At 34.5% G+C, this 12,087-nt stretch overlaps 2 protein-coding genes across 2 annotated transcripts in view; one reads left to right on the forward strand and one right to left on the reverse strand.

The window, feature by feature from the left end:
• Positions 1–9,205, reverse strand: part of LOC106050309 (nitric oxide synthase-like) — a 59,277-nt gene extending 50,072 nt beyond the window's left edge. Inside the window, exon 1 of the mRNA XM_056006619.1 lies at positions 9,177–9,205. The gene's annotated coding sequence lies outside the window, so the exon portion shown is untranslated. The remainder of the gene's footprint in view (positions 1–9,176) is intronic.
• Positions 2,624–5,902, forward strand: LOC129922111 (uncharacterized). Its single transcript, XM_056006710.1, has one exon. It carries the CDS (start codon positions 2,624–2,626, stop codon positions 5,900–5,902), a length of 3,279 nt encoding a protein of 1,092 aa, XP_055862685.1.
• Positions 9,206–12,087: the final 2,882 nt, after the last annotated feature.

Genomic DNA, 12,087 nt, shown 5'->3' on the forward strand with positions numbered 1-12,087 from the left:
TTCGACCAGTTTCTAGAAGCTCGAGTTCAAACCAGTGCAAGTGTCCAGCGTAAACAAGTTAATTTTAGGTATCCAATCAAAGAAAGAGGTTAAGGGAAAAAATAGCACACGTCAGCTTCTAGAAGGTCAAAGTTACTAAAATAATTATCTGAGAAGGTTCCATGATTCTGGAACGTACGATCAAAGAAAGTATAAATAAGGGGAAAGTGAGTTAGACGGGGTCCTCGCATAGTAGTAGTTCTTGTAGAGCGATGGTCCTCGCTCAGTTCTTGATTAGTAATAAATTTTGTGATATTAGCGGGTCCATTAAGTAAAGTTTTAGTAGTTGAAGTTGAAGTTATACTAAGTGAAGTTTTATGTATCTTTAAGTTTTATTTATGAAGTGTCAAGTTGTTATTGAATTAAGAAGTTAATTTGATGTGAAAGTTGAAGAAGTTATTAAAGAAGTTTGAAGAAAATACAGAGAGATGTTTCTTTCTTCATTTCATTGAATTGTCAAGTTTAATCATATAATCCCCGGCAAGTGTGATGGTCATTTCATATGAATTCATCAAATTATTAATACAATCCTTCGGCAAAGTTCATCACATATATGGCACCTCCGATAAATAAGGCAAGGCATCGATGAATATATGCATCAGACAATAAAGGTGACATCGAAGAATAAAGTCGGCACATTCTAGCAAGTTCTACGAATTTCAAAGAAAAAGCCTCTAACGAATAATTCAAAGCCTCTCGTAACGACAAAGCCTCTTTCAGAAAACTTCAACAAGACGTACATTCATTGCTACCAAAAGTATTTTATGATTGAAACTTCCAGTCAACAGGTTACATAATAGTTGACATAGAGAACGTCCTGCGGGAAAAATCTTCTATTTTAAGGTCAGTACCTTACATTTGATATTTACTAAGCTGTGAAAGCTATATTTACTAAGCTGTGAAAGCTATATTTACTAAGCTGTGAAAGCTACATTTACCAAGCTGTAAAAGCTATATCTACTATGCTGTGAAGGCAACGTTACTAAAGCTAGTTGTCCACTAGTTTGTTTACAAATACTGACCACTTGCATTCCTTAGCGGAGACACCGATCGATATTTAAATAGGTCAGCCCTCTTTCACTTTTTACCTGTCCTACGTAGTCGCTGGTTCGCTGGCTAGATTCTGCTTGATGAGAGTGTTGGCAGAACATTTAAACACCTACATTTCTGATATCGTTAATTTAATACTATGGCGTCTCAAGCAGACTCATTTAAATTATATTTAAAATTAGCCAAGGACATTGGTATTCCACAAGAACATCAGTGGGAATGGTGTCAAAAGCAAATTAAAGAAGACAAAGAGGCAGAAGAAAGAAGACGTAAAGAAGAAAGAGAGGCAGAAGAAAGAAAACTTGAAAGAGAAGAAAAAAGACGACAAGAAGAAAAAGAGGAAGAAAAACAAAGAATTTTAAGAGAAGAGAAATTAAGGCAAGAGGAAAGAGAGGCAGAAGAAAGAAAACGTAAAGAAGAAAGAGAGGCTGAAGAAAGAAAATTTGAAAGAGAAGAAAAAAGACGACAAGAAGAAAAAGAGGAAGAAAAACGAAGAATTTTAAGAGAAGAAAAATTAAGGCAAGAGGAAAGAGATGCAGAAGAAAGGAAACGTAAAGAGGACAGAGAGGCAGAAGAAAAAAGATTAGAAGTGGAAAAACTCAGACTTCAACTTCAGGAACAGGAATTAAAATTTAAAAAAGAAAAAACAGAGGTTCAACCGACTTTACCTACTAGCAATGCTTTTGACAAGTATAAACCTTTATCTAAAATATTACCTTTTCAAGAAAATAAAGATAATATAGATTCGTATTTGATGAGGTTTGAGGAGTTAGCGAAAGCATCAGGCTTACCAGAAGACCAATATGCACACCATCTCTTGATTTTATTACAGGGTAAAGCATTAGATGTATGTGCACAAATACCATCTCATGAACAGCGTACTTATGCAGAAATAAAAGAAGCTTTACTAAGACAGTTTGGAGCTACGCAAAATGCTTATCGCAAGAAATTTTTTTTCGAAAGACCAAGGCAGGAAGATGATCCACAGTTGTTTGTCTCTGATATGGTAATGTGGTTTGATAGGTGGATATCTTTAGCCAATATTGATAGAACGTATGAAGCATTAAGAGACCACATATTGATTGATACCATTACTCACGCATATGCAGAAGATATCCAATCTTTCATAATCGAGAGAAATCCTAAAGATCTACAGACTCTAACAACAATAATACGTCAATATAAAACTGCCTATCCAAGTAAGCAAATTAGATCAGCAACCGATGAAAACTTTATTTGCTTTTCAAGAGATAACAGACCATTGCCATCTTTTCAGACCGACAAAACTTTAATATGTTATAAATGCAATACTAGAGGTCATTTCGCCTCACAATGTAGAGTGAAGGTCATAGAGTGCAGTTTTTGTCACATGAAAGGACATTTAGCAAAGGATTGCAGAAAGAAACATACTAGTATCAGTGACAGATCTAGTGACCAAGCATATTCGCAAAACAGATCATTAAATGTAAAGAATTCAACATATGGAAATAAGAAACAGGGTTTTACCAAAACCTCGAAGGCACATCACTCAACAATGACTGTTATCACTAAATCACAAGGACTTCAGTTTTATCCTGGATTAGTCGGTTCTCAAAGAGTACAGGTGTTACGAGACACAGGTAGCACTTCAGTTGTTATACGTGCAAATTTTGTGAGATCAAATCAATATACAGGCAATGAAATCGAAGCCACTGCTTTCAACGGCACTGTAAGTAAATTACCAGAAGCTTTGATACATATTACGACTCCATTTTTCAGTGGACATGTAGAAGCTTTAGTAGCTCAAAATCTACCTGTTGATCTCATAGTTGGTAATATACAGGGAGTGCATGACTGTACTACACAAGATCTTATTGAATGGAACAATACAATAGAAATGAGTCAAGAATGCAATGTAGTAGTTACAAGGTCAATGCAAAAAGAAAAGGAAAGACTTGAAACTGAACATATTGAACACAAGAATTCTGATAAAGTTGTTCAAGAAAATAAAAATGATAAGAAGGCAAACCATTCGCATCTACAGACAAATGAACTTGAACAATTTCATAGCGAGGAATTTAAAGTTGAACAGAAAAATGATGAAACATTATTTAAAATGTTTAAAAAGGCTCAATCGAACATCAATCCACAAGAAAATAATGATCCTTATTTTAAAGAAGGACTACTTATGAAGAACAGTCAATACAAAAATAAAACTGTTGAGCAAATTATAGTTCCAAAAGTATACAGAAAGACCATTATTAATACAAGCCACGATGTACCGTTTGCTGGACATATGGGAGTTACCAAGACCAAGAAAAGAATACTTCAAGATTTTTACTGGCCAGGTATTACTAAAGATGTAAAGAAGCACATTAGTACCTGTCATATTTGTCAAATGAAAAGTCCAAAAGGTAACAAAATACAAGCGCCATTGCAGACAATGGAATTGACTGAGAAACCATTTCAAAAAGTAGCAGTTGATTTAATTGGTCCAATGCCAATTGAATCCAGCAGAAATCACAAATATATTTTAACTTTAGTAGACACATGTACTAGATGGCCAGAAGCTATTCCGTTAGTCAATATTTCTGCAATTGATGTTACCAGAGCTTTATCTGAAATTTTTTCAAGGACAGGGTTACCTGAAGTTATACTTTCTGACCGAGGTAGTCAGTTTACAGCAGATATAACTAAGACATTTATGGAGATGTACAACATCAAAATGAAGTTTACAACACCATACCATCCTCAAAGCAACGGGCTTTGTGAACGGTTTAACAAAACATTGAAACAAATTATATCAAAAATAGCAAATGATAATCCGCAGAATTGGGATCTCCTTTTACCAGCTGCATTATTTGCTTATAGAGAAAGTATCCAAGACACCACAGGATTTTCTCCTTTTGAAATGTTATATGGAGCTAATCCAAGAGGTCCTATAACTACCTTCAAAGAATCACTACTTAAGTCAAACCATGATGCATCAGATAAGAAAACCGCATTTCAGCATGTTCTCAATACAAGAAATATAGTAATAAATGCATGTGAAATAGCTAAGGAAGCAACAGCCAAAGCTAATGCTGCAAGTCATAGAAGAATAAATGAACATAGAAAACTTAGGTACTTTGAACCAGGTGACAAAGTTAAATTATTATTACCTGATAAGAAAAATAAGTTCTTTATTAAATGGCAGGGTCCATTTACTATTTTAAGAAAAGTCACAGATGTAGATTATGAAATAAATATCAATAACAGAAACAAAGTGTTTCATATCAACATGCTACAGAAATACAACGAAGCTACTGATACAGAAGAAGAAGACGATGAACTTGAAAAACATATTTCATGCTTAGCGATTATTCCAGAAGAAAAAGAGGAGGATATGGATGAATTAGTAGTGCCAACTACAACTTCTAGACAGACTGAAACCTGGCATGCTGTCAAACTGGACAATTTATCATCACAGAGGAAAAAAGATATAATGAATCTACTCCAAGAGTATGCTGATATATTTACCGATGTTCCAGGAAAAACAACCATTATAAATCATGAAATCAAATTGACAAGTGACAAACCTACCAAGTCACGTCCATATCCACTACCTATTCATTATAGAGATTTCCTTCAGAAAGAAATCAATGATCTTTTAGAACAAGGCATAATTGAACACTCGAATTCACCTTATGCTGCTCCAATAGTGCTTGTAAAACGTTCACAGTCATCATCGCCAAGAATGTGTGTAGACTTTCGACAGTTAAATAAAATAACATGCCTTGATTCATATCCAATACCTAATCCAGAGGATTTAATGTCACAGTTTTCTGGAGCTAAGTATTTTACGAAACTCGATTTGACAAGAGGATATTATCAAATACCTATGACACAGGATTCAAAACAATACACTGCTTTTACTACAGCCTTTGGCCTTTTTCAATATAATTACATGCCATTCGGTTTAGTAAATGCTAGCAGTACTTTTAACCGAGCAATTCATAGGATGTTCGGACAACGAAAAGACACAGTGTCCTATATTGACGACATATGTGTGTTTCATAATACATGGGAAGATCATATTAAAGGACTCAAAGAAATCTTCCAACAATTGAAAGACAATGGATTTACTGTAAAACCAAGCAAAGTTGAATTAGCAAAATCAGAAGTTACATTTTTAGGTTATAAAGTTGGAAACAATTCACTGAAAACACAGGACGATATTATTAAACGAATTTTGGACATTAAAATACCTCAAACAAAAAAGCAGGTTAGAAGTATATTAGGACTTTGTAATTTTTACAGATGCTTTATTCCAAATTACGCATCACTGACAACACTTCTTACTAACCTTACGAAGAAAGGACAATCTAACACGATTCCATGGTCACCAGAATTAGAAGAGACCATAAAGAAAATTAAGTATGCTTTTGCACAAGAATCCATTTTGAAATTACCAGACAAGAAGAAGCGGTTTTATCTTGCTACAGATGCTTCCTCATCGGCAATAGGAGCATGTCTAATGCAAGAATATGAAGGCATTCTACATCCTGTATTTTTTATAAACAGAAAACTATCTTCAGCAGAGACCAGATACTCGACCATAGAGCGAGAGTGCCTGGCGATTGTCTGGGCCATTTCAAAATTTAGCAAATACCTGTTGGGAGCACCTTTTACTTTACAGACAGATCATGCACCACTGGCATTTCTCAACTCTAAAAAAATGTCAAATAGTCGTCTGACACGATGGAGTTTGCAGTTAATGGACTATCAGTTTGATGTAAAGACTGTTCCAGGAAAATTGAATGTTTTTGCTGATACTTTGTCCAGATGTATTTAGATACTATACAATATATTGTTTATTGTTTAACTATATTTTGTTTTATGTTAGAAAAACAAATTTAATCATTTTTTATTCCATGTGTTTGTAGTTATTTTTCAGATACTCTATCAACTCAAGTACCAGATGAGATATAATGTATTATTCCGTTTTGTTAAATTTTGTTACTTTGACATCTTTTAGTTACACAAGTTGGGAAGTGTTCATATTAATATATCAATTATTAATAATAAATGTATAGAACTAAGATGTATATTATCTAATATTAATTATATATGCTGAATCTGTACAACATTTTGAATTTTGTTTTATATTAATATGTTAACATAATGAAACATTTTTTTAATTTTTTTAGTTATGAGAGCAATTTTATCAATGTTTTAGGCATATGTTATATTGCTATTTTACGCATTTTATATTGCATACAAAATGCTAAAAAGGCAAGGGGGTAATGTCACGAGTCAAGTCTGTGACCTATTTCGACCAGTTTCTAGAAGCTCGAGTTCAAACCAGTGCAAGTGTCCAGCGTAAACAAGTTAATTTTAGGTATCCAATCAAAGAAAGAGGTTAAGGGAAAAAATAGCACACGTCAGCTTCTAGAAGGTCAAAGTTACTAAAATAATTATCTGAGAAGGTTCCATGATTCTGGAACGTACGATCAAAGAAAGTATAAATAAGGGGAAAGTGAGTTAGACGGGGTCCTCGCATAGTAGTAGTTCTTGTAGAGCGATGGTCCTCGCTCAGTTCTTGATTAGTAATAAATTTTGTGATATTAGCGGGTCCATTAAGTAAAGTTTTAGTAGTTGAAGTTGAAGTTATACTAAGTGAAGTTTTATGTATCTTTAAGTTTTATTTATGAAGTGTCAAGTTGTTATTGAATTAAGAAGTTAATTTGATGTGAAAGTTGAAGAAGTTATTAAAGAAGTTTGAAGAAAATACAGAGATATGTTTCTTTCTTCATTTCATTGAATTGTCAAGTTTAATCATATAATCCCCGGCAAGTGTGATGGTCATTTCATATGAATTCATCAAATTATTAATACAATCCTTCGGCCAGTTCATCACAATACGGTACAATAGCTATATTAATAGAAAATTTTATTACATGATTTTATTACATGACTAAAAGAGTGAAACATATCACATTATAAAGGAGAGACATAAACATTTCTTTCTATCGCATACATCAACAAACTAGTCGATGACACATTGCTTATGACTGTGTCCAAATCAATTTTTTTAAACGTTTGTTACCCATCAAAATGAAGAGAAAAAAAAAAGGCCTATATGAACTCATTTACGGACTTACTGTCATACAAAGTGACCCATTTGGCGTTGTCCCTACAGACCCATTCTGTGCCAGAACACCGGGCATTTTTCAGAATGGTAGTATAGCCAGTCCGCCCCCAGAAGCCTAATATATTTGGTAGCAATAAGGTCTACAGCCTTAGAGGCGGACGAGTCCATTAGTGTGACGTGTAACGGTATGCTTATGGCTACCGCCCCTCACGTGTGACACTCGCCCGTGGCCTTTCCTTCTGCAAAGGCTGCCTCTAGGGTTCAGTCTTACAGAAATTCTTTATCACATTAAGAAGTTGCAAAGGCAAAGAATTATCTCTTGAGATATAAAATTCCACAGACAGAAATACCTTAATAAATGACTCACTAGCACACTTAGAGAATCACTCATCTCATCACTAAACTAAACTAACACAATTATTCTCATGAAATTATATTGGTCTAGACCAGTCATTCTCAAAGTGGTCTATATAGACCCCCAGGGGTCTACGAGACAAAAAGGTTTGGGAATCACTGGTCTAGACTATATATAGGTCTAGTTAATTTAAAAAAAAAAGACTAAATCAAGTGCAGCAACAAAAAATATTTTATTGAAATATAAATAATATGTGGTCTTTTATTTTTGAAAATCAACATTTTAACTTTATTTTTTTATTTAGGTAACTATATAGTATATAGTATATAATTTTTGTTTCAACACAAGCTAGTGAGGTTAAATTCCGGAACTTCCGGTGTCCAAAAAATGACGTAAAAACTTGAGACAAGAGTTTTCCTTACTGCTACATAGGTCTTTGTTTGAAATCGATTATGCTCACTATATATAAAGATATCATTGCTAAAAAGAGTGAATTCGATTACTTTTGATGATGGAGAACATTTTTGTCTTTAACAATTTTTTTGAAAAAAAAAATTATTTAAATATTTTGCATTGAAAGTATATAGAATAGGCCTACATTTTTATTTTTGCTGATACTCATCACAGAAAAGTCATACCCTATTGATTTTTTTCCTGCTAATAGTACATGTGTCTGGTTATATTCCTACCAATTTTCAGATCGATCTATTGTCAACATCGAACACACTTGAAAAAAACAACAACATTGACCTCAATGGACTTTTCAGGTTTTATTTTTTTTTTATAGAAGATATTGTTTGTCACCAACAAGTGAAATTATAATCTTGTAGCAGATATTATTAGCTACAGATCTAGATACTTTTGAAAGATTTTTTACCTTGCAATTTTTTTTTAAATAACGCATTTGAAAAAAAAATTGTTTCAGGCGATTTTGATCCCAATTTTTAAATATTTTGTTATTTTCACAAGGCCGCCATTTTGTCCCCGCCTCTCTGACATTTCTTGTAGATCTAGACCCGATAATTTGTTTATTTCATCAATATTTACATTTTAAACAGCTGAAGTTCATAAATATAAATGAAATCAGAATGGTGAGCTAGAAATTTACTACGAATACTAGATCTACTATTAAATTTCTTATTTAATAAGTAGATCTATCGTCTACGAAACTCAATTCCAACTTTTTAACTTTTGACCTTGGGGGTGTGTCTCGCCGGCTGAGCCAGCGACAAGCTCTCACTTCACTTTCTCCATGTCAACCAATGTTAGATCAAACCGCACAAAAAAGAGCATAACTTTCTTAAGTTAATGTTAAACATACAGTCATAATTTATACACCATTAGAAAGTTCTTTTAAAGTATTTTAATGATGTACTAACGAAAAATTGTTTTTTCAAAGAAAAAAATTATTTTCACCTCCCTAATTAAATAATAATTTAACATTTATTATTTTTAATTTTCAGCTATCCACTACGCCATGACGCTAACTTTCATCATGATTACCTAGATCTTGGTATAATGTAGATTTAAACTAGTTATTACAGTCTAGATCTAGACTATATTGATTTAGTCTTTTAGATTCTCCATTTAGATCTAGACTACATCTAACCCTACACAAACCTTTTTATAACTCTTGAACTGTTCCGCCATCTTAGGTGTTGTTTAAACAAAAAATGAATTGTCTGGGAAAAAAGACGAAACAAAATGCGTGGGCTTCTAGATTAAAATTCCTAAGAAGACTCTCGTTGCCTGTCAGAGGGCGGTACTGCTGCAGACCTGCCACATGACCAGAAAATTTCTCAGTGGGCACCGATAAAAGAACTGAATTGAATTTTTGTTCATCTTTAGCGAAACTCGATCTTGGCAGTGCCAAAGAATTAATAATAGTAGGAATAATAAGAATTTAAAAATGTTATTGCCGTCTACGTCTGTCCTCTGTCGTGGATTTTCTAATGGTATAAGTGTTATTTCTTGTTATCCCTCTCTCTCTTTCTCTGTATATATTTCGAAAAAAAGGAAATATACACTAGATCTTGTGACGACCGACGTGTATTACGTGGCGTGTTTTTTTTTTTTTTTGTGTCTAAAGGGTCAGTTGCGCGAAGGGGTTCAATGAACACGGGCCCACGACAACTAGGGTCCCACCGCTTCAGGAGTAGCTACAATGGCGAGATCATTTCCTATAAAATGCAGCCTTAAAAAAAGATGATGATTAGGTACTTTATGTCATGCATCTAGTCGTTGTACTTAAACTTATGACCCATGACCGATCGAAGCCCATTTGAGCCCTTGTGGATGACACTAATGTGGGAACAAAATGGACCTCATTCAGCAATCGTAAACAAATAACATTTAGCCACGTGATTCTCTATCACGTGACGTTTTTTTTCCCCCGTTGTTTTATCAATATTATCATGTGACTTCCTATTGTTTGTTTACGATTGGTGAATGAGGTCTATTGCACTTTTCCAAGAGACGATGTAAAACAGGTCGTAATCGTTGTGCAAAAAATTTAAAACGTGAGAACCCGTGTTTTCAGCCAGAGGCTGTGTAGCCAGATGCTTGGAGTGATTTGATTGTAAGAAACTGCTTTCGTTAGGTTTATGTTAGGGTTGCACAGATAGCACTTTTTAATATTCGGCCGGAGCCGTTAGTAAAATATAATATTCGGCCGGAGCCGGATAGTAAAATATAATATTCGGCCGGAGCTGGAGCCAAAGACCTACCTGTCTTGTAAATCTCTTGTGTTGCTGAACATTTAGCAGAACTGTTAAATAACATACATTTAAACTCTGTCAATGATTGTTGAATTATAGCTTAACAACATTTATAAACAGATAGGCATATCACAAATAAATCTGTGTAACATGAGTGTATGTGTATGTACGAGGCCACCTACTGTAAATGGACGGTCAATATAAAATATGTAAATGCATATCAAACTAGTTACTAAGTTACTAATGTAAATTTCTCAAAAGTAAAGTGCAATCTGGGTTGTATAGTGGGTGGATGTATGTGTTCATGAATTTCAGACCAACAACTGGCCATCAGGCTTGTAATTTAAAGGACAAGGACCGCTTCTGGTTCTGACATCAAGGACAGTAGCTATTAGTCATTAGTTGAGATCTGAAGCGTTGTAGGTCAATAATTAGTGGGAAGCGTGGTCGAGAGGCCAAGTGCGCTTGAACTTGGCTTGGATACCTAGAAGGGGGCTCGAGGTTTGACACCCGACTCGGGCGGAGTTGTGTTTACTGAGCGCCTAAAGGCAGCACGGAAAACCAACTCCTAGATACCCCCTCCCCCACTGGTCCACAAAAGAGATTGGACCAAAAGCGTTCTGAGCATGCTTTAAGCATGAAAGTAGCGCTATATAAAAGCTATAATAAAAATAATTAATTTGCGGCAAACGACATTTTATTAACAGCGGGATCATCAAGTATACCTATTAATAGCCCAACCTTAGATGGTGACGAAGCATAGATTAAATCGTAGCCTATTATTGAGATCTATGTTTAGAACTACAGTTATATAGATCTAAGTGTATTAACAAAACCAACTCTAGAAGGAAATAACAAGTCACCCACACTCTCCCTACCATAAAAAATAAATAGACTGTCCGACTGATTTTAACAACCTGGTCAGATAGGCCTACACATGTGTGTATAGTAAATTGTGTTGACCATCACGCGTTTTTCCCTAGGGCATTCGCAATAATGTTGAGTGGGCAATCAAAAATTCAACAATTACCACCACATCTGTCAAGTAAGATTCCTTTCTCTTGTTCAATTCCAAACAAAATAATTAATTAGCAATAGTTAATTAACTAACTGGTTAATTCTTTTTTTTTTAATTGATTCTTGTTTCGTCCATCCATTCCAGTGTCACTACAACCCAAGGAGGGTCCTGGCCTGCTCTAGCCCATCTATCTATTCTGATCTATCTTCCTCTACATCATCAAGCCATTTAGGCTCCTTTGGTGCGCCTGCTTTTTTTTTTTTTTTTTTTTTGCTGGTGGACAATCTTTGCTCATCTGTTCTCTGACATTCTTTCGAGGTTACCTGCCCAACGTAATCTGTTCCTTTCTATTTCAATCACTATGGAGGGGTCTTTATATAGCTGATAGGTTTCTCTGTTAGTGCGATTTTTCTATCTGATTTATTATCTTATCTTATCTTATATAATACAAACGTACTTCAGAAAAGAAGATGATTACGTCCTACGCGTCATGCATTCAGTCATGCATATTAACCAATGACCTAAATTCTGCTAAGTCACTATTTTTCCTGGCTAGCTCAGGCAACCCATTCCATGCTCTAAAAACACAAAGGAAGAAGGAGCATTTGTACAAATTTGTCCTAGCATATGGAACGAGGAATGTGCCTTTATCTTTGGGTCTTTCTTAATTTATTAGATTTTGTTTTTGTATTTGAAAATTATGGTTCATTATGATTGCTACTTTTCTTTTGAGTCTTTTATCCTGAAGGCTTTCTAAATTTAGTTTCCTCGTGTATGGCAACATAAATTGTTCAGA

This window comes from Biomphalaria glabrata, chromosome 12, assembly GCF_947242115.1.
Source record: "Biomphalaria glabrata chromosome 12, xgBioGlab47.1, whole genome shotgun sequence".
NCBI lineage: Eukaryota > Metazoa > Mollusca > Gastropoda > Planorbidae > Biomphalaria > Biomphalaria glabrata.